Genomic DNA, 23636 nt, shown 5'->3' with positions numbered 1-23636 from the left:
TATACGTACAATGTACGGGTACACATTGATTTTTTCAAACAATATTTAGTACTTGCGAGTAAATGTTAATCATGCAAAAACAGAAAGCTCTAAAAGTTACTAATACTAAATTTAGATAATGACCATCAACTGCATTATACCTACATATCAAATTAGACAATCCCTGTAAAGTATAAAAATGCATTATAATAAAAGTTGCATTAAACATTAAATCTAGGCCAACGTCTGAGAGAGTTTTTTAAATTTATCTGTGCATTTTGGTTCAATGTATTAAAAAAAATTAAAAATGCATCTTTTTTACTGCATTATCATTTTATTGACTACACTTTTAAAAATGTTATATTTTGTATATAACATACTATTATAATACAATGTATCATGTAATTTCTGGAAAACATAGTCATTGGTAATAAATCCACATAGAAGCTCTAAGGTGCCTGTACTATCTGCATTCTGTATAAAATCTATAAAGTTTGTTCTTTTATTTCGCGAGGAAATACTTAACCATTGAATTGTCTTTAATACATTTTACATGCAATTTACTTATGTTAAAAATCTTCAAGAGCACACTTATCGAGCTTTACAATCCTGTATAACCAAAATTCTATTAAGTGTTTTGCAATTTAAACCGGAAAACATATATTTAAACGACACTTAGCTATTGGATGTTGATTAATCTGGTGATTTTCTTGCTATTAATACTGTATCAGTAATACTTCTCAATTACATAAATAGGAAAACTTCCTGTATATGTACAAGGCTTTGGGAAGTACATGTTTAGTCAGAGATAGAATATTGAGAGCAAAGTCTGTAGCCCATTTTTAGAATAAGTTTCTCAGAATTACTAGTATTTGATATGACACATACAATTATATATCACATAAAATTCCATAACCATTCTGAAGACGTTTTTGCAATCTGTGCGTATATTATTAACACTAAGCATCGTTAATGAGGCAAATTAATGTTTACAATATAGGAACATTGACATTGATTCACGACATATTATTAATTATAACTAGACTTTGACGCGTGCGTGCACGGGTCAACATTGCATATTGGACAAAAAAATAGATACATCGATACACCGTATCGTTGTCATTTACATAACAAAGCTATAAGCCCACAATAATGCTATTAATTTCACTACATTTAAAATAATCTGTGTCTCGGGAAAGGCCCCCACAACAGTTAAAATGCCTCCAATATACCCGTAATATAGCAGAAAATTGCAGAATCGCTCCGAAACGATTTTCCAATGAAAATATACACTTATTTGTATTGACGTTTCTGAGTTTATTCATGCAAATATGATATCGTGGAAACATAAACATAAGATCCCGTTAGCAGAATGTAATACGCATGCGCAAGATTGTAAAATTCAAAAAATCCAGATGATTTCCGGGATTTTTATAGTATCAATGATGGTTAAAATATATAAAACAAAAGACTGTACCCTTCCGATTTATCGGTATTAAAGTCAAAAAATTCGATTTTAATATAGTAGTATAGATGACACAATCATATTATCGATTTTATAATAAAAGTAAAAATGTCTTTCACCCTTGCAAGAAATTTTAACGTAAAGGTTACGTAACTTAGATATGCCCTCTTCAGATACTGTAGTTTTATTTGCATACTCCTTGAAATCACGTCGCATTTAACAAAACCATTATATAGAACTAAGATGAACAAAAACTTTAAATTCAAAACGTCTTTTAAAAAGTAATTTCTATATAAACTAATATAAGTTTAGACATTAAAATCTTGAAATAACAAAAGCCATTAACAGTTTACAGTTAACAGTCTTAAACACTATATAACAACTTTAACTTTTAAAGCATTGACAAATATTTTTTGCAAAGTTGTTGTCTAGAGCGTAGTACCCCTTACCAAGTAACGCACGCCAGTGAGTCGCAAAAATTTGTTTGCAACCATCTTTTAAAAAATAATGAGTCAAAACTTTTGTTTATAGTTTTAACTTAATGTATTGTCTGTAAATGTAATTTTATCTCAGAATATTTTGGTTATCAATAGGATTAAGGACAAAATATATAATGGAAGAACCAAAACAGCACCCTTAGCCGTGAGTATTGATTTTCGCTTATGATGTAACAGTTGAACAACGTTAAAAATTCAATCATAAAAATGTAAAATTTAGTATCTAACCTTGGACCCCTTCTCTGTGTTATGGTGTTTTGAACGTTTTGTTTTCTACACACTTTACGTTTAATTTGTTTAAATTTATCATTTTACGCAATGCTATTTATATACAAATTATTTCCTCATTTTTAGAGATGAAAATATAATGATAAATAGGCATCATTACCATTACATTTCTGAAGAAAACATGTACTCAAAATCTGCTTGTGGATTTACAGTTGCAATTTCATTGCTGTGGATACTTTACTTAAATAATTTTGCCAAAAGGTATATTTTAGGTTTGTTTCATTTGCCTTATGTTATGTTTTATATGGAATGTTTTTGTTTTATTTCACAAACTTTTTTGTATATTAGGTTATATATTGTTTTTTTTTAAATGAACAGAAAGTAATTAAAAGGATTTTATACTAACGAGTGCCAATAAACAATATTAGAAATACATTATCTGTAAATAATATTACGAAATAAAGTTGCATTGACTTTTACACCTTTTTAAGGGGAAAAAGTCATTTTTATCGTGTATAACCAAATTGAATTAGTAATATTATTTTCTATTGCACAAGCGTTAATCAATGTACAAAGAGAATTTAGTATACATATGCTGTTTGTCATAGCATTTTGTAGTAGGCGTTTCACTTTCTTTGTACTACTCATTTAAGGAGTGGAACAAGTAAGTTTTTGGTCAACTTTTTGGTGGTCAAAATACCTTATTGCATCCCTAATTGAACAATGCTTGTTGTTGAATTCTGTCATTTATTTTAAATATTTCAATAGCGTTTTCAAATAATTTAAAATGTAGTCCATCTTATTACTTGAACATACAGTATACACATTATCTTTGTCTTGATCTTCCAGGAAAAGTGTAATAAGAGAAATACATATTTTAGAAATGTGCATTTCTTTTTTATGAGAGAGAGAGAGAGAGAGAGAGAGAGAGAGATTATGCATGTTTCTAAAGTGTTCAAACTAAATTTACATTCCGTTATGGTTTTTAGAGCTTTCGCAGACAAAAATCAAACGTGTGGGAATGCTCATTACAATGATGGAGGTGAATGCAAAGGTATTGCACTTTTTAAGTCATGGGAAGTTGAAAAAGTTATAACATGCATGTTTAAATATATATCGCTAATCCCATGACATAACATCTAAAACTTCATTTAAAGAACATGTAGAATGCAATTCCTGATTATATGGCTAAAAATTAAGAATACTTTCTTTATCAATACGTTAACCTTCTTATAAATGCATATCGTCACTTTGCCTGTGATAAAACAGAAGTTGTAGTTTACCAACGACGTGTTATTAAATATTTTATGAGCTATTTTCAACATTATCAATTAGCATGCATGTTTTGAGTTAATGATTCGCAAAAACCTTAAATTATGTAATTTAAAGTAATTTTACAAAAGCTTATGATAATTATCAACATATCCTAAAAAGCAATACAAGGCGTAAAACAAATATTACCTCCTGCTAATTGTAAGAAAATCATTGGCTAATAACAATCACGTAGAGACCATGCATAGTACAAAATAGTACTCCTTTTGAGCACATATGATTTGAAATATTTGACTTGTATTGTTTCACAGTAATAACTGCGCAGATAACTGTTAGATTTGAAAAATACTGCTCTGCATCGATTCGGTAGGTCTCAGCCTTCAACCCCTCTTATCAACGAATGTGCAGTGTAGTGTTTTTACTATAATAAATCATACTTGTATTGCTCATGCAAACTAAACTTGTACAATTTTACTCAAAATACTTTATAAATCATCATTGGAAATTCACGACCAGTCTCGCATTCAATTATACGCAATAAGTACATGTAAGCATATGCGAGACGGGCCTTTGGTTTCCAACGATGATTTATTTAACAAAAAGTGATTTCTCAATTAGAGCATCTTTTCATCACACACTAGAATGGAAAATGTAGTGTTTAAGTTTCATAGCGGATACAAAAGCAGCAGTTTTATGACGTCTCAGCATCACCTTGTGTGCAATATTACGCGTTCGAAATGTGTAAATATTGACGTTACATGTGTATATTTTTTTGATGTCTATGTAAGTGCATATATGTTTATTTTTTAAATCAACATGTAATATTTGACTGGAAAAATATTAATTGCGGTATAAAAACAAGGTCCTGCAGACTCTAGTATTAAAATAACACAACACAGATGCAGAAAAAAATAGAAACAGAAAATAAAAATTGCCTTTAAGGAAGGAGTCTTCTCGTTATCAAACATACTTCTTATAATAAGAAATTCTTGAAATTTTGACATAGTCAAACGGATCATATTACCAAATGATTCTATCAGTTTAATCAAATTTGACCTTTTTGTTTTCGCATAAATGTCGGGTCCAGGTCACTACCTTTTTCCTAAATGTAAAGGATGATAAAGATAAGTGTAGCTCTTTGTTGTTCTATAGACATTTGTTTAAGATTTGAAGATTCTTTTCTTCAATGAAATGATAGAATATCAGAATGTCTATCAGCTTACACTACTAAATTGGAATAAATATTTATACTAAAATTGATATTGTTTAGCCCGCATTTCCTCTAATTTTCTTAAAGTTTGAAGAAATTTTGATTATTTTTTATGCTTCCAATAATAAATTATTTCTGATTTTTATGTATTATGAAGACTTTATATAAAGATATAAATTGACAGAAAATCTAATATATTGACCATTTAATAAGAGAGAAAAACTGATTTTAGAAATTTTTTCACAAAAATCAATGTATAGAATGGGCGCTTTAAAAAGCTTACAAAAATGTAATTTGATAGGCAATTAAAACATATTCTGAAACTTAAAGTAAATCCACCCTCCTGTGACGTCATACGTTTTACATAAACCATGAATTCATTAAAATTCTTGCAAGTAGATTTGTAATTTCTATGTAATCATAGGTGCACGTCAAAAACTCAAATCATTGTTTACTTGGAGATATTTAATAAGCGTTTTTTCATCCTTATATTCGACAAAATTCAATAATGACAAAGGGAAATAACTCTTTTCTACTTTTCTCTAAGTGATATATCTAAATGCTATAATTTTTCTAATGTAAACAATTTTTTCTTTTTTTTTTAATTAATTTTAGTTTTCTGGCATAGTAAGCAATAAAATTTAAATAGACAAACAAGTATCCATCCACTTATATTTAATTTTTAAACAAACAAAGTGTGATTTTCAGATGATAATTTCAGCCTTTGGTTTTTATTATCTTACATCTTTAATAGTATGGATACATATATATATTATTTATTTTTTGATGAAATTCAAGTCCAATAAGTTAAATAAAAGTTAAATTTTTAACTTTGAACCCATGATTTCATAGGAACGGAGTTACCTTAAGTATCATATCATTAGTTAACATTAGTAAAAAAAAATCCAACATTAATGTTACTGTTTTTAAAACGCTAAAACAGACTCATTAATCTGCAGCAATTCTGAATTGCAAAACATGTGATATTTTCCTACGCCAATACTACGCCAAAAAAAAGTCCTTGTTAGATTCTGAACATCAATTACTTTTTCTATGCCAAATTGTATGACAGTAAAGGCCATATTTTCTCCAAAATCGTATCGTAGAGATTCTGCAATTTTTTGCTACTTTACGGGTATATGAGACCATGCAGGAAGGCATTTTAACTATTGTGAAGGCCTGTCCCGAGATACAGTTAGATTATTCTAACTTTAGTAAAATCAATAGCATTATTGTAGGCTGAAAGCTCGATGTATCTGTTTCGTAAATATCCGGTATTATAAGAAATGTCAACCCGTGCACGCACGGTTCAAAGTCTAGTTTATTATTATATTCATTACTTGCCATACAAATATGGTTTAAACGTGGTCAGTAAATTGCATAATTTATAAAGCTCGAGCTCTGGTCTCGTCCCAAATGAAATTTACTGACCTCGTATAAACCATATTAGGTCAACTACGAACCATGTAATAATAATAGAATAGGGCGTTTTTACGCAACGTAATTAAGGTTTAACAACGCGAAAAAGGTGCTAAAGAGCGTTCTAGAATGTGTGTTTCGTCCCTGCAAAATATATTATACTACAAAGAAGTTAATATCACCGTATCAAAAGAAAACCAAACAAACAAACAACAAAAACGGAAGAAATTGCATTGTTGGTTAGAAATTACAAACAAAAAATGTATAAATTTGTTATGGAAACTATTATAATAAACAAAACATGTTAACATTATTCAAATGATGAAACGTCAGAAACCTTAATAATTCAAAATCGATTTGAAAAATAGACAAGTATTAAAATTTCTCTCAGCAATTATGTGGACGATCTAGGTCGTAAAATATAAACCAAGATATTGCATTAAGACACGATATTGTATTGCAATGAGCATACTTTATTCTAAATTTATTATAAATAGTTCTATGGTTAAAAGATTGAAATTGTTTTTAAAATCATTGACTGATCTTTTTAAAAAAAGATGCATCATTTAACTGATGGATATGACGCCTTTCTTTCTTCACTACGGCAATTCAGGAAGAAGTCTTATCCATCTTTTTATAACTTGACTGCCTATACGGCAGTATGAAGTTTTTAAAGCACCGTTGGAATGTGTTACACGTATCATCTTTCTTTGTGTTATAATACCCATAAAAGACGTTATTTTGCCTCTGTTTGCCAATTTTGAAAAGCGGTATTTTGCCATTTGTTGCATTAAGGACAGTTTGAAAACGCGTATTACGTTTATTATTACGCGTATCCTCATGTAATTTACCTATGGCTTTTTTCTGAGTTAAAATGTAGTTTTTAAGTATTTAATATGATACATTGCTTTTTTCGTTAACTATACCTTTTATAAAATGTTAAAGGTCTTTGTATAAATCAGATTTAAACTTTATGTTGCTATATCTAGAATGTCCGGCCGGGTATTTTGGTATCAACTGCACAAAGATATGTCCTCCATTATATTACGGCAAAATGTGTCTCCAGAAATGCGATTGTTCAACATGTCACCATGTTCAAGGCTGTATGTCTACTCCCCGTATAACAGGTGAGATACTAAGTACTCTAAGGAAACTTAAAAAAAAAGATTCTAGTAATTAAATGATATGTTTGTTTGTTATTCGTGGATAAAAAAATTAGGAATGGCTAACATTTAAAATAAATTTGACATACGTAAAACCATAAATATGATTATAACAGAAAGTTTATGTAGTATATGATTAATTTGCATACATGTGAAGATATACACTCAATAAAACTTCGAAGTGTTCACCCTGATAAATTGAAGAATTTGAAAACTACAAAGTAAGATAATGAAATTTTTTTCAATATTTTGTAACTGATACGCCTTTTCATCAATAGCACATACAAAATAGAACCATTTTAACAAGAGCTTGGACTTTGGGTAGTTGGTGTCAAACAGCAATGTGACATAGGCCTTTGTATTTCATTGTAGGCCACTCGGCCATTGCTCTTTGAAATTAACAAGATTTGTCTGGCTTTTGAGCTAAGACTACGTAATCGATTCATATTTCACTTGAAACCAGCGTCATTTTTAGCTTGTTTAGACGCAAGAAATAGATAGTTACATCCTACCGAAAGTCCAAGGCCTTGTTAAAATGGTTCTAAGACAACAAGATTGAAATAAATTAATCCGGGACAAAAAGTCAAAACATTAAATTGGTATTTTTCTGTTCATGCTTAATATAATTGACGAATCTTTTTTGATTGATATTCGTTTTTGGTGATATTTTATAAAGCAAAAAATACTTATAGAATTAATATGGTCAAAATGATAATTGAGAAAACAGCCAGAGCCGTTGAAATATTAGTGTCTGTTATAGTATTGTTTCTATGACACAATGTACTAATTTTGAATTTGCTGTTTTTTCTTTCCTCGAGATTGTTTTAGATATTAAGAAGTACGAGGAAATTGTTATAAAAAATGTTGACAAACTTTTTCTCTTCCATAAGTGTAGCGTCATTTCCATCGGTAATTTAAAACAATCTAAACGTTCTGAGCGAATTTTAACTGAACCGGAAGTGTTTGTGATATTTAGCAAAGGTCAAGGTCTTGGGTCGCAACCAAAGGTCAATGTCAAAACGTTCTTAACGTGTTGAAAGTTAAGTGGAAATCAATGCTCTCATTTTACAAGGTAAATAGTTACATTATACTAAGTGAACACTTAGAACTTTTGTTGAGTGTATTTTATCAATAAAAGAATAGAAAATTTAAGTTGTGCAGGTAAAGTTTATTCTTGAAATTGTTTAATGTATTTTAAATTTTTAAGATTTTTGATATCAAATGTCTGATTATCACTAAAAGGGTTGTTTTTGTAATCTAGTTATCATTTAGAGCGGGTATATTTCACGATGTGTTGATTTTCATTTACTTATAACAACTTCTACATCTCTAGTGTATAAAGTAAACAGTAATAGTAAATAAATTATATATCCTAGAAACAACGATCTATGAATATAAGACATTAGATGGAATAAAGGAAACCACAAAATCACAAGGTACCAATAAAAATACACTTTAAATTAAACGTACGTGCACTCTAAATTTTAAGCTGACCCTACGCCGACAGAACTAGTTCTCTGTCATATGGAGTAAGCGATAATCATTAAATACGAGGTTTATTTCACTCTCTTTTTTCACAGAATCAACCAGCTACGAAAAGGAAAACAAAACACCAGGACACGAAACCAATTCTGGTAGAAATGTAGTTATTTTCGTTGGATCTGTATTCAGTTTTCTATTGATATTCGCAATTATTCGAGAAATATGTCTATGCTGCCGATATCCTCGTCCTACTGGCGAGCAGAAAATCCTTGATGATGTTTATACAGATATTGGTGAAATGGAAAATAGAGGAACAGAATGAAGATAAACAGTATTTCATTCCATGGGCCACAAATTAATCAAAGATTTTTATCAATGCTTTTGGAAAATTTAGGACAATTTATGTGTTATTTAGTTGGAAAATGATGGAATTATTAAAGTAAACTTGTTCTTTATTAAGAAGTGTGTACATTTTATTACTGGCCGCCAGAAGGCGGTCGGTTGTATGGTATGAAAGTAAAGAGTAGCCGAACGCGTGCTTTTCTACGGAGCGATAATGAATGTCTATAGTTCAAGATTTGCTCAGAAATTGTGTGGTTGGTTAAACGACACTAAATATGATTTTGTCAGATTTAAATGTATTTGAAAAAAGAAAGGTTTCTGTTTCTTTTTCAATCATATAAAAAAGGCTGATGTACACAACATTGCCTATATGTTCATGAGTACAGCAAAATTATCGACCCTTTTCATTTTAAATATTGTTTGGTAAATCAATTATTTTTTGACCGTTATTTAGAAGCTTTTTGTCATTTTTCCCCTTCTAATTAGGGTTAGTCCATGCTTTTCTGTTGCTATTTCAAAAAATATTTAAGCATTTACATGCATGCAAATACATGTACCTACTAAACGCTAAACCTTCATAAATTTGCATCTACATTAACATGTAAAATGATGTAAATAAAATTATGTTCAATTGATAAATATACCTTGGTAAAGGATTGTAATAAGATCTCATTGAATATCATGAAAGGTTTTGCATCAGTGATGGTAATAAATAAAATCAACTCTCCGTTGTATTTTGTTGAAAATTGTGTAAGATGTCATCGTCGAAAAGAAAAATAGATGTTAATCAGGTTCAAATACATGAAATACAGCGAAGAATACGTACCATTTACTGCCGGTAAGTGCCAGATTACCACTGTGATATTGTTTGTCAGTTGTTCATAGTATTAATCTACATATTGTACATTATTTTAATATGTCAATGATAATAATAAAAATAACCACAAATGACATTGAAATAGAAAACGTGTACACTTAATAGAAATTTTTGAAGTATATTTGTAAGGGGCCAGGTTTACTGATGCCCCAGTCACACATTCACGGATCAACTCCACGGTTCTACAACGGAATATTTTCCACGGTTCACACAGGAAAATCAAATAATCGTTAAACCCCAGTCCCACATTCACAGATCAACTCCTAGGTTCTACTATGTAATATTTTCCACGGTTGACACCGGAAAATCTAACGATACGGAGTTAGAACGGATGCACTACGGAATGGATACAAATTGATACATACGAATTACTACGGATTTATACGGAGTTAAAACGGACTTACAGTGGGTCAATATAAAAAAAGGCAGCTATTTATGTCACTGCTATGTTTAATTTTATTTTTATTATCTTACCATCATTTAACTATCATATAACAAATAATGGACTTTATATTTTTTATTGCTATTAGAAAAAAGTAAAAAAAACCAAATGTATCTTAATAAATATAAGAATTTAATCACCTAAATCTGCCAGTTTTACTCTGTCAATAGAAATACACTTTCTGTTTAATTGATAAATATTTATAAAATTATTTAAAATATTACCCCCAAAAATATATGATTATGTAACACACATTATAAGGAATGTTTTTAAAAGTAAAAAAGATGCACCCACCCCCCATTTAAACCAATACAATATTAAATATGTCTGTACATAAATTCTTTGTCATTGGTGTAACCGAATTTGCTTTGTTGGAAAAGAGTTGTCATTCTTGATAAATGACATCATAACTAGTCCTGAGATGTAAGACATCACTTTCTGTAAAAAACTGCAGACGCCATTTATATGTTTCGTGGTTTGTGTTATTAAAATGAGCTTCTGATGGCAAAAAGGTAAGAAATACAATAATGCTTTGTCATTGGTGTTGTAGTTATTTTGTCAAAACAATTGTAGATAGAAATTTGATTATCATACTAAACATTTTCAAGATATTTATTAAACACACTGTGCAGATGACCTTTTTCACTCTCATAGGGTATCTAAGTATAGCAGACCATTTATGTACTTTTTGTCATTGGTGTTACTGTCATTGGTGTAACTGCTACAAAGTAACACCAGTGACGAGTTAAGTTACACCACTGACAGAAAGTATACATTTAAGTATACATTCTTTTATATTTTGATCTTCATTTCTAATTTACAACTTTAATCAATTTAAATTTTAATATAAATATTATTTGATTTCATTTTTAAACACAATTTTTCTAATTAAAAACAAATTTAGGTGGAATAGTAACGCCAGTGACATGAGGATGTAACACCAATGACAAAAGTATTATAAAATGAACATTTGTTTGTATAATAGCATGATCTTTATTCTATTAAGCTGGTAAATAGAAAAGGCTAACATCCATGTCAATTGAAATATTCAAAGTTTATCATGTTTTTGCTATTTACCTAAAAAAAAGAGAGAATTTTAGGTACAATAGTAACGCCAATGACATGTGCATATAATACCAAAGACAAAAGTATAATGAAATAAATTTTTGCTTTGTAAGATAATAATTTTTTTTTTAATCAAACTGGTAAATAGAAAAGGATAATATACATGCCAATTCAAATATTCAAAGTTTATCCATTTTTGCTGTTCATCTCATCAATGAAATTTAAAAGTGCATGGTAACGCCAATGACATGTGCATGTAATATGTACCAATTACATTAGCATCAATTTAAAACAAACACGTTTGCTTTTATAATATATTGATTATTTTATGAAGCTAGTATAAATTGTAAAAGGATAGTTTCCAAGTCAGTTTAAATAATCACTAATAATAAATAACAATAATATAATGATGTTTGTTTAAAGATCCAATTAAAGTTGCATTGATATAAGTATGTTGTTGAAAGTGAAAAATTAGCCAAAATCGTTGAAATGTATGCTGAGTAATGATTTAGTAGGTGGTGATATCAAATTGAATAGTTTTTTTTCAAGCATTTGTTAAGCTTTAATAACTCCAGCGTGTTAAAGCCTTACCGTTTATCTCATGATCATCATTGTCAGCAAGGTGCTCATACACTAAAATGTCAGAACATGATTGCTCTCTAAAGTGATTGGAAAAGGACGCGGGTTATCAATTCGAATCATTCTCTTAGCTATAAATCTGCAATACGTTTTTGTACATTTTTACCGATTTATAAATAAAGTTTGAAAAGATATATCACATTATTGTTATCTTCTTAATGACTACTTAAAATGCGAGCATTATATATATATATATATATATATATATATATATATATATATATATATATATATATATATATATATATATATATATATATATATATATATATATATATAATGATTGAAACCAGAAAATACATGGAATTAAAACGACATACGGTGGTTTCGTTGAAATTCTTAACCCTCAGTATTTAGTGAAACTCATTGTAAGAAGAAAAAGATAAGTATCTTCAAAGAAATTTGGCCTCACATTGCAGATATTGTATATATCGTTGACCGTTTGATTTTATTGCTGAAACAAACGACCGAAAATCGATCCATGGAAATTAATGTTTGCAAATGATGGGATCGATCACAGTGCGATAAAATCTAAGGAACTTTTGTTTTTGTACAGATAAATGGACGCGTCTCCTATAGAGAAGAGATAATTAGAATTATTGAAAATCTGTTGTTTTCCTTTTTTATGTGTAAATGTTTTAAAAGTATTGATTCCAATTGTCTAGTGCAATTTCTTTAAATCCCCTGAAATATGAGTGTCTAATGTTATCACCTAGCTAGCTTCATTTCTAAAGGTATCGTAAAAAGTCTGATGATTGCGAGATTTGTCACTTGATAGCTCATTTGTCCGTTGCGTTGCTTTGATGTCATAAACTTTTCACTGGTTCTTCTGAAGAATCACTGGGCCAATTTCAACCAACCTTGGCATAAAGTATCCTTGGGGAATTTCACATTCATAAATTTTTAACCTGAAGAGGGAGTTGCGGCCATATTGTACATTTGATGATAAAAATGCAAAGTTAACATTTCTTAAACCGACTTGTTTCTGCCCAAAACTGTGGTCCAAAGATAAAAGAAACAATAAATTTGAGGCTTTACATGTTGGTTTGTTTGAAAATTATCAATACAAGAACAGAACAATGTCATTTTTAATCACTTAGAACTGTGAAGCTACAGAATTACATTGACCATTTAAAAATCTGACAAATATATGAAAAGAGGTTATAAGTGTCAATTCTACAACCATTTGATGAGAAAAAGGGTCGAGGTATGCCAATTTAAGTAGCATATTTCAATATACTTTTGATACCGGATAAGTCTATCACAACCCCCCCCCCCCCATTCATAAGCATATGTTTGTGGAATTAGGAAAACATGTGATACATGTACATGTAATTAAAATAAACCCTTAATTTAATTTTTTTTAATGTGAAATAGGTATTTTGACTTAGAAACCAAATTTTAAAACTATTTCAAAATAAACTTTACCATAATGAGTTTTATATTAATTATTTAGAAATCTTAAAATAACTATAACCATTTCCTTGAATGATGTCGAAAATTTACATAACATTGCATAACACATAACCACTTTACATTGTTCACACATTCACAACATTTCCTCATTTCTTTTATAGATGTACTCCAATTCTTGTTTTGGTTTTACAATTGTAATTGCATTGCTGTTGAACCTATACCTTACTGATTGCACTAAAGGGTATGTTTTGGTTATTTGTAATTTGCACTTTTTTTCTAATTTAAATGTATCTGTAGATTCTTTTCATAAACAACGTGCTAATTACAGTAAGATAATAATGATTACATTACTTAAAATGGATTTCAGGGCTCTTGCAAACAGTACATTAGAGTGTCCGGTCAATTTTTTCAAAGATGGGAACGTTTGCAAAGGTATCGCACTTTTATAAGATTAACAAATGGTACATAGAGATAGGAATCGAACTAATTTTGTATCTAAATAATCATTTACCTAGTAGGACACCATATAGTTTTCGGCGATGATTGGTTTTTAATACATCGGAAAGTATTTATATTTTATTTGTAACTTTACCAATAAACATGCATGTGCTTGTTTGTGGTAAAAATCCTAAAACAAATGTGTCATGCAAGCTATTATTTATCCACTATCAAAGAGTATCATCAGATGCTTATCATTTATCAATGTTATACTATTCATAATAAACACATACAGTTTACATTTCATTAATATGTAGAATGTCCGGCTGGTTATTACAGTGACAACTGCTCTAAAGTATGTCCTCCACCCCATTATGGCCTTCTTTGTGTCCATAAGTGTGACTGTTTGCCTTGTCATCACGTCTACGGCTGTTCTTCTACTCTCTTTATAGAAGGTACATGTAATACATCAACCATTAGCAAGTTTTATTAACAATTATTTATCTTCAGGTGAGTCTTTAAGTATCAATTTATCTGGTTTTCAGAATAAAATTTAATTAAAGGGCGTATAGAACGTAAATAAAATGTGCGTACAAATTGTGTACACCTGAAAGATTCAATGAATTTTTCAAAGCAATATGTTATAAGCTATTCAAAGTTTGCTTAATATTGTTTGAAAGCTTTATTTTATTTTGTTTGAATATTTTATTGAAAAAAATGTAATATATTTTTTTTTCAAAGATCTGGCATACTTGCGTTGTACTTTTTATTTTCAAATTTAGAAATAAAAACACTAAATAGAATATACAATCAATGAATGTTGTAATAAAATTAATACAATACGAGGCTTGTTCTAAATTGTTAACGGACATGAGGAATCACATAAACACCATAATAAATTGTGTTATTTGAAAATTCTGTATCACTATTACATGTAATTGATAAGAAATAACAAGCGTGTTCGTTGTGGGTACAGGGCTTATGGAAATTCGAATTCGAGTTTTAAACATGGATATATATTTGGAAGTCTAGTCAGTATATGTTAATGTTTCTAGTTAATGGTTTTGTAATACGAACCTTCGAGACCTGGAATATCTTAATAAGATAATTGTAAATTATCGGTATGACATGTTGTTGTAATTGAAAACCTTTGTTTTAATTATCGTTAAAAGAAGTTAGCCGTACATACATGTGTGCGATTGACACATCTGAAGCAGTAGCTGATACAGACATATGTATGCATCGATAAGGAGGAATTTCGAAATGAATAATGTTGATATCACATGAGTTGGCAAATTTGAATAATTGTATCATTCTTGTGATTGATTAGAAGTAGAAGTTCTTAACTAGATCAAACAATTATTGTCATTAACCCAATCATTACTAAATAACACGCTATGAATATTTAAATCTTTGATGAAATACTGATAGAAAACTTCTGGCAAAAATAAGCATAGAAATGTTATGATGAGAATATGCGCATTATCAATTTTTAGTTAATATTGTTTTGTTCTACACCGTCAAAACCAATAATCTGACAAGTAAAGTAAAATAGATTCATGACTTTTTAAAAACATTCCCCTTTTGTTCAACAGAAATAACAAACGATGATTTTGAAACTCGGAGTGAAAAGGAAGACAACAAGCAGTCATCCGAAAACAGAACTATTTCTGGTAGGATTATAAAAAACTCGATTAAATATGTAGTCTCGTTCAACCAGACGCTCGGCTGTCTCCGTAAAACTCCGACGAGCAGAGAGTCTGGTAAAGCATCACGTAAATGTTTGTAACGTCAAAACGAGGCTTACCAAAATACCGGTATTTAATTTGATTGGTTGAAAGAAACACACCTCCTATTACATGTAAACAATGACGGAAGAAAACTCTATATCGGATATTTGTGATGGAATGAATTTGCCATTTAAACTTAAAGAACTCCAACTAGAATGTTTAAAAGCGGTTGTGAATGGAAAGGATTTATTTGCTGTGTTACCTACGGGTTATGGTAAAACCGTTTTGTATTCAATTTTACCAAAACTACTGTGGGAAACAAAAGTGAAAGTACGTTTTCCGGCTGACTGTGATCGAAGTTCTTCGGTTGTGGTGGTGATCTCTCCGTTGATATCTTTAATGAAAGATCAAGTCATTAACATTCAAACTTTTGGAGTTGATTGTGTCTATATCGGAGAGAATCTGGAAGAAGGTGAATATCTTTTTAATAGCTTGAGATAAATTACAAGTGACATCGTACATAATAAGTAGAAGTAATCTCAGGAAAATTCAAGCTTATTAAATTTAAATATTAGAGTTACCATATGCATCAGTGTATCACCCCCCCCCCCCCCCCCCCATCACACATATTGAAAATTATTACATGTACTCTTTCACCCACCAATATCCCTATGACAACCTAGCTACAGCCAGAGACATATATATAAGAGTAGTTAGTTAGTATATATACGTCCCTTTGGAAGACTTTTTTGAGAATGAAATCAAGTTACTCAAAATAATTGAATTGATTAAAAACATATGAGGACATTGCTGAATAATTATCATTAACAATTTTTTCAGGAGTATTAGAGAAGATAAAAAATGGAGAGGTACCAATTCTAATGATGAGTCCCGAGAGCCTCTTTACTGGGTCATGGAGAAAACTCTTTGAGACAGAAATATTTAGAGATATTGTCTCTGCAGTTGTTGTTGATGAAGCTCATTGTGTGGACCAATGGTAAGGATAGTTCTATTTATAATTTCTGTTGATTTTGTAATGCCATTGATGTAGCTTAAATTATGAAATTTGAAGAAACAAAAGTATTTAGTGTGATATATGTAAAATAATTTGTTTGAAAATAATACATTAAGAAATTCATTTTTAATTTATTTACATTCTAAATTAATTCTCGATCACGACAGCAAGAAATGATTTTCATGATTTCTATTTTGTCCACAGGGGAGATGAATTTAGAAAAGATTATAGCCGGATTTCTGAGCTGCGTAGTCTCCTCCCACAGGCCGTAATGGTTGCTTTAACAGCAACTGCCACCAAAGACGAACGGAATCGAACATCAAAGCTCCTGGGAATGAATACATATGAAACCATCATTGGATGCTGCAACAGGACAAACATAATGTATTTTACCAAGCGGGCGTCTAGTGATATTGAGGAAAATTTACAGTGGATGATTGATGAACTCATCACCAAAAAGGAAGGTACACCAAAATCAATTATTTACTGCAGAAATATCAAATCATGTTCTCAAATTTTTTCACTATTTCGAAGAAAAATTGGAGCCCAAAATTCATATATAGGACAACCTTCAGCCCAGAATTGTTTATACGCAATGTTTCATCATTCCACGCCAGAAAAAAATAAAAACATTGTAGCAGAAAACTTTAGAAAAAATGATAGTAAACTGCGTGTTGTAATTGCAACAAATGCCTTTGGAATGGGAGTAAATGTTCCAGATATCCAAAAAGTCCTTCATTGGGGTGCATCAAGAAGTGTTCAAGGTTTTATGCAAGAAAGTGGTCGAGCAGGTAGAGATAACAAGTTTGCAGTTTCTGTCGTTTACTACCATCCAGTAGATATAAGTGCTACAGCAACAGATGATCATATGCGGCATTACTGCAAGTTGACTTCTTGTAGAAGGCAATATTTGTTGAATCATTTCTCGCCAGAAAATATGAGTACCGGTAATTCTGACAAGATAATTGAACACTTCTGTTGTGACAACTGTGCAAAACTTTGTAAATGTGGAAATTGTCCTACAGACTTCCAAATTTTTATCTCCGATGAAGACGACAGCATTATGCTGGCAGCGGCTGAGGAATATGATGGTGATGACAGCAGGCCTTACAGAGCAATGAGCCCAGAGAACAGGGGAATTCTTCGTACATCTTTGGAAAAACTAAGAATGACAATGGTACAAAGAGAGAACTACTCCCCAACTATGTTACCCGTAAACATATTAACTGGTCTTAGTGATGCTGTGATCAGCAACATTGTTAGCAATGCACATTACTTCTATGACCCTGCTGACTTATTTGGTGAATATGTTAATGATGAGAGTTTGGCCATTGACATTATCAAACTTATTGAAGAAATCTGTGAATAAATCAAGTAAATTAACAACACAAATTTGAAATTATTATTGTGATATTTATTAAAGTAAAGCCATAACTTCTTTATAATGAAATTATTAATTACAAATATTACTTATTCAGAAACACAACTTTGCCAATCAGTTTACAATAATTCACATATCATAATATAAACGTTAGACTCTTTGCCGTCTTTGGAGTCAAAAATGGGGGCTGAATACCCTGAACAAGTGTTCTACAGTTACACACATTACATATTAGTAAATTAAATGTGAATTTGCATATATACCAATTTGAATTACAGTTTTGAGTCAACAATCATTACACAAAAGTAGTTTCGTAGTATAAATGCATAACATATGTCACCACACAAGAGAATATATTTCTTAAATATACATTGAATGACTTACATGTAATTTGGCAAACAGTAATTACGAATTAATAAAGCACATTCGATATAATTAGCAAGACCAACCAAGGCAGATAAGTGATCTGAACCCAACAACTGATGTAATTTAATTGGAGACTTATAATAATACTCGCTTGAATATATATTTTCTTATTTTATATTAGTTTGGACACAATGCTAAAATATATGCCGAAATTTTCCTTTAAGATATGCTAGTCAGTGCCAGGCATTTGTTACAGTATTTAATATCAGTAATCATATCAAACAATTGTAATCAACCTTCAAATTTTATAACAAAATGTATCAATGCACTTTCAATAGTTTATGGAGCATGAACATTCAATTTTTTTTTGTATCCTTTGATTCATTAAAAATAATTTTCCATAGAAAAAATCAATAAATTTATTGAATAAATATGCCCAAGTATTCCAGTACAAAAACAGCATTGAGGATAAGACTCGCAGTGATGGCGCCCATAAACAATTTAAAAAAACAAATTATCAATTTTGTTCCACACTTAAATAATTTGCAGACCATTTCAAAAACAATTCAATCCTCCACATGATTATTTACCTGGAACAGTATTAATAAAGAACATTTTGTCACCGACAGTTTTTTTCTTTCAAAATGCATTTTTTCCAAAAGAATACTCCCTTTTCTTTTGATTTAGCCACTTATGAACTTCCTGTACATCTACATTACTAAAAATATCTACATTTTCCATAGAAAAGGTTTGGTGAGATCTGCCTGGAATGAGTTGAAAAACACAGGAATTTTTTAATTGCTGAATGATGGTATTCCTATCATGATGTAGGCTTTGAGGAGTGTGTTTTCTGGATAGCGGTGCAACGCTAATTTGTTGCTCAAGTTTGTCTTGGATTTCATGGCAAAACATCATTGTTTTGCCAATGCGTTCTACACAAGTCTCATTGTGGTTTGGTCCAAGCAACTTTATTCTAGATTTTGCGTACCTGTTTAAAAGTTCCATGACATAATCACCATCAAGGTTGTGGCCCTCACCTCCTCGTAGGTTGATAAACCTATTATGGATGACCTGATGTTTTTGTCTTGGGGTGAGTAGTGCATTCACTCCAGCCAGCAGCAGGAAACTTTCTAAGCGGTATTTAATTTTGTGGCCCTGGTGGTAGACTAACATGGCATACTTCCAGTGCCGCAGCATCCTATTTCCATCACCATATCTAGTGGCATTAACAGCAACCTTTCGTAGCAGCCCCAATTTTGTAAAATTGGTTGCATAGTTGTAAACTGCATCATCTTGTGCGATGGGTGCTACATCCATATCTGATGCTGGATCTTCTATTCTGTCAACATTGATTGTTATTGCATTCAGAAAAAAAGTATCCACTATTTCTCCAACCAAATGACGTAGTACTCTTCTTTTTACCGTGGAATCTGCTAGATGTAATGCAGTTGGTATTTTCTTGCATTGGCTCTCTAAATTTCCCATGCCACAGTATTCTAAACATGCAGCAATCACATGACAGTCTGTAACTAAATCAATAAACTCACTAGCAGCATGATAGTTTGAGGAAACGTTTTTCGAGACATTTCTGCGATTTACAAGATTCTTCAATTGGTATAGAGTCCCTTGTTCCCGGCAACTTTCAGGCTTGAAGTATTTGTCCATAAGCAACTAAGTAAATGAAGCAAACTACATATTAAAGATTTTCTGAAAAATTTATAATTCACTTTGTTAATGTCAATTTGAAAAAGTTCTAGTGTGTCTTAGTTTGTATTTTTTTTTTCATTTAGAAATGTAGACTTTTTCATCATAAGTTTAAATTCACAAAATCTATAACACATCCCATATCAACCCAAGACTCCAATATCAGTTTGTGGGCCAAAGATTGTTTTTATTATATATTTGAATTTAGAAAGCTAATTTTCATTTCCACATCGAAAAAAAAAAACAACAAAAATGCAACAGACGGTATATTCTGAAATGGCATAAAAATTACCTGTAAGAAATTCATTTTTTCATGAAAATCTTCCACCATGCAAAACAAGCCCTCCAGTCTCTCTTCTGGTGTATCTCCATCAAATCGTGCCATATGAGCTCCTCGAATTCTTTCGCATGTTAACTGATCACCTCCTACAGGTATTTGTCGCATTTCAGCACTTGTGTCATCCCTAATTTATAAAATACACAACTAAACACAGTTTTTTCAATAAATACTGGTACATAATAAAAGAACAGCAACAAACTAATGTGTCTGATTCATTATCTCTAAAATTGCTTATATCTTTCTATGCATGTTTATACCGCACATCCACATTGTCTAATTCCTCTAAAGTTCTTGCATTTGGGACATATTTTTGTAGATGACTGAGTATCTCGATCATGTCATTCATTTTGTTTTCATTCTTGGCCAAGATCCCTAAAGGTAACTACATAATAAAACAAGTACAAAAAATTATCATAAATCATATTTGAGCATAATTCCCTACCCTCTTGATAGATGTATTAATTTTCAAATTAAGTGCATATTTTCAAACTAATCAGTGAAATTGAATTGGTTATGCAAAATATTCATTTATCATTTTTCTTGGCTCTTTCATTGTACAGTAATATAATAATATAAGTATATAATTTAATATTGTGTTAAAGAGAGGAGTATGTGACATATTTATACTGGAAATAAAACATGCAATTTTTATCATGCCAAGTAATAAAATGAAACATGCATTTTACTCATTCAATGGATTTTTTTAACATCAAGGGTCCTGTGCATATAATTATTATTTTTTTCTAATTCATGCAAAATATGTGCAATATTAACATCATTCAAGTCAGTCACATAGAGTTGCCAAACCGTTAGATGAATATTTTCCCAGCAAAACCATATCACTTAATAATGATAATGAGTAGTAGTACAGACAATGATATTGAACAATTACTCACAGAACTGAAATAGATGAGAATGTGACTTATCTATTTCCAACACACAACGTATATTTGGCTCTTTGTGAACTGTTTTCAGAACTTGAGTACACCATGCCTTGTATCCAATGATCTGACGAAAGCTTTGTTTCAGAAGTAATTGCAATTACAATGGCTTTTTATCATTACCAATTGCATTTGCAATACTACTGAATCATTATAAACCAGTCTTCAACTAACTCTAAAATATAAAAAAAGGAAATATGCAGCCAATTATAACATTTCTGATTACTTAAAAACATTTGTCATGTCCAAATGTTGAACACTTTAAGATATGCTGTATCATTGAATAAATCTTATTAAAGTTTGTTACAGAAATGTATATAAACTGCTGCAATTGAATAACAATTAAATAAGCAATCAACATGATCAATGCAAAACACTATTATGATTATGACTACTACCACAACAGACTTTTCCTTCATCTCTTCGGAATATTCATGCTCAAACCCATGTGTAATGACACCCTTGAATATGGAGAATGCAGGAATATTCTCTATCAAAATATGGCTAACTACAGTAATTATATCATCTCTAAGTGATGATATGTCCTCTCCGTTTGGCAGAAAGTCAGCATTTGGCACATTTAGCAGATTCCCCATGGGTCTGTCATCTATCAGGTCTTCACAGTAGACACGGTCCTTGATGGCCATAAGCTGTACATAATGCTTTGACTGGTTTTGGTGATCCTGGGTCATATTTCTGACTTGCAGTAGGAAGTCTAAATTGTCAATATTAAATCTGTATCCATGATGTCTTTCAGAATCATTGCTGAGCGAGATCTGTTTCATGTAGTCATGGTCCATTTCAATTGCGGATCCAGAACTCCTAGCATACTCGTGATCTGTTATATTTTCATTGTAATTGATTTTTCTACTTCCATTTTCAACACCCAGTCTCAAGTCTAACATTTTTTTGTCAACATCTCCTTTCATTTTGTTTAGAGAATTATTTAAGGTAACATGTGATGTTGTGACACCAAGTCTTGACAAGATCATAAATCCTTCCTTTTGTAGCTGGTTGTTGTATAAACACACAGACACACAATGCTGCAATGCATTCAGACTAATTTGTCTACTGTGGAATAATGTACAACATGCAACAGTAGCTTTAATTTTATCACACTTTTTTTGTTTGTTTGTTGCCACTGAGCAAAGAAGATTCCATGTTGTTGGTATTTCTCTTTCAAACTCATCTTGAAGATTGTTAAATTGAAAGCTGGATAAATCTGCAGGTCTTGTCTTCAATAAAGAATCTGACTTTTTACATAACTTTGAACATTCTCTATGTACAACTCTAGTTATACCTGCCAGTGCTTGGTTCCTTATGTGACTTGTTTTATCCTGCAACAATAACTCAACAGCTGACTGTACACTGCCATTGCACAGTTTACTTAAAACCGGTGACAGAGAATTTTTTAGGTTAAGAGACCTGTATGTAACCAATGATTGTCTCCTTCCATCTAAATGTGGATTAAGTCTTGGAGCTTGGATATCTGTCTGAGTACACTTATCCTCATTTTTTCCCCCTGATTGCTTCCATTCATCTGAGGTACTACATATGTGAATTGATGAACCCTTCTCAGAGAACAATGCAATTTTGCTTTTTGGGGTAACTGACTTCAGCCCTTTATTAAAAAAACAACAATTACACTAGTTTTGTAAATGTATAGTCATCTTTTTTAGTTTAAATTTCTCAAGTATTCTTTTTTGAAAACACTAGATTTAGCTTCAAATGACCATCGCCAGCATTTGTCTACTATTAAAATCCTGTTCATGCAAGTGAATAAATACTTGTAAATGCTCATTTTAATACATATAATAATTCAAAACTTTCAAAAAGAGAAACTGAAAGTGTTATAAACTTACTTGGAATTTTAGATGGACATTGAGGAGATTTTGGAAATGTTTCACATTGAAATGGGTAGCTTTGGCTAAGATGGGATGTACGCAAAGTCACAGATGGACTTATATCCCCAAAACAAATATCATTCTGATTACAGTTTGGTGTTCTGTTGATCAATGAAACTTTGCCACTTGGACTTGCTGAGTTGAGCCCTTTAATTGATTTTTTTTTTTTATAAATTAATCGATTGAATAACAATAAAAAAAAGTTTCTGTAAAGTTCAAAGCTTAAAATTACACTTGTAATGTACAAACTTACTTGGAATTCTTGACGAACGTTGGGGAGAAATTGATTGAGGCGTAAGCAAGGTACCCGAGGAATACAGG

The 23636-nt window shown here is 30.8% G+C and overlaps 4 protein-coding genes and 1 long non-coding RNA gene across 5 annotated transcripts in view; 3 read left to right on the top strand and 2 right to left on the bottom strand.

Annotated features, from left to right (window-relative positions):
• Positions 1-23636, top strand: part of LOC117682002 (uncharacterized) — a 93264-nt gene that overhangs the window by 52445 nt on the left and 17183 nt on the right. The gene's annotated exons all lie outside the window — the stretch shown is intronic.
• On the top strand, positions 3153-9115 carry LOC136274435 (uncharacterized). Its single transcript, XR_010712768.1, has 4 exons — positions 3153-3223; positions 7060-7197; positions 8610-8669; positions 8814-9115. It is a non-coding gene; the product is annotated as an uncharacterized lncRNA (long non-coding RNA).
• On the top strand, positions 15640-18165 carry LOC136274504 (ATP-dependent DNA helicase Q1-like). The gene is made up of 3 exons (XM_066081490.1): positions 15640-16136; positions 16505-16661; positions 16884-18165. Exons 1-3 carry the CDS (start codon positions 15803-15805, stop codon positions 18046-18048), a joined length of 1656 nt encoding a protein of 551 aa, XP_065937562.1. The 5' UTR covers positions 15640-15802; the 3' UTR covers positions 18049-18165.
• LOC136274505 (uncharacterized) lies at positions 19047-20859 on the bottom strand. The gene is made up of 3 exons (XM_066081491.1): positions 20728-20859; positions 20423-20594; positions 19047-20097 (listed from the first exon to the last, which is right to left on the bottom strand). Exons 1-3 carry the CDS (start codon positions 20814-20816, stop codon positions 19066-19068), a joined length of 1293 nt encoding a protein of 430 aa, XP_065937563.1. The 5' UTR covers positions 20817-20859; the 3' UTR covers positions 19047-19065.
• Positions 21359-23156, bottom strand: LOC136274650 (uncharacterized). Its single transcript, XM_066082020.1, has 3 exons — positions 23145-23156; positions 21810-22982; positions 21359-21370 (listed from the first exon to the last, which is right to left on the bottom strand). Exons 1-3 carry the CDS (start codon positions 23154-23156, stop codon positions 21359-21361), a joined length of 1197 nt encoding a protein of 398 aa, XP_065938092.1.

Source organism: Magallana gigas, chromosome 4, assembly GCF_963853765.1.
Source record: "Magallana gigas chromosome 4, xbMagGiga1.1, whole genome shotgun sequence".
Lineage (NCBI taxonomy): Eukaryota > Metazoa > Mollusca > Bivalvia > Ostreida > Ostreidae > Magallana > Magallana gigas.
This window is presented reverse-complemented; position numbering and strand designations above follow the sequence as displayed.

Excerpts from the sequence above, each read along its gene's own strand:
- LOC136274504 (XM_066081490.1), top strand. The coding sequence starts at position 15,803 with ATGACGGAAGAAAACTCTATATCGGATATTTGTGATGGAATGAATTTG. Across the intron at positions 16,137-16,504 it reads CGGAGAGAATCTGGAAGAAG|GAGTATTAGAGAAGATAAAA; the intron begins GTGAATATCTTT and ends CAATTTTTTCAG. Across the intron at positions 16,662-16,883 it reads GCTCATTGTGTGGACCAATG|GGGAGATGAATTTAGAAAAG; the intron begins GTAAGGATAGTT and ends TTTTGTCCACAG.
- LOC136274505 (XM_066081491.1), bottom strand. The coding sequence starts at position 20,816 with ATGAATGACATGATCGAGATACTCAGTCATCTACAAAAATATGTCCCA. Across the intron at positions 20,595-20,727 it reads TTAGACAATGTGGATGTGCG|GGATGACACAAGTGCTGAAA; the intron begins GTATAAACATGC and ends TTTATAAATTAG. Across the intron at positions 20,098-20,422 it reads AAAAAATGAATTTCTTACAG|TTGCTTATGGACAAATACTT; the intron begins GTAATTTTTATG and ends TCATTTACTTAG.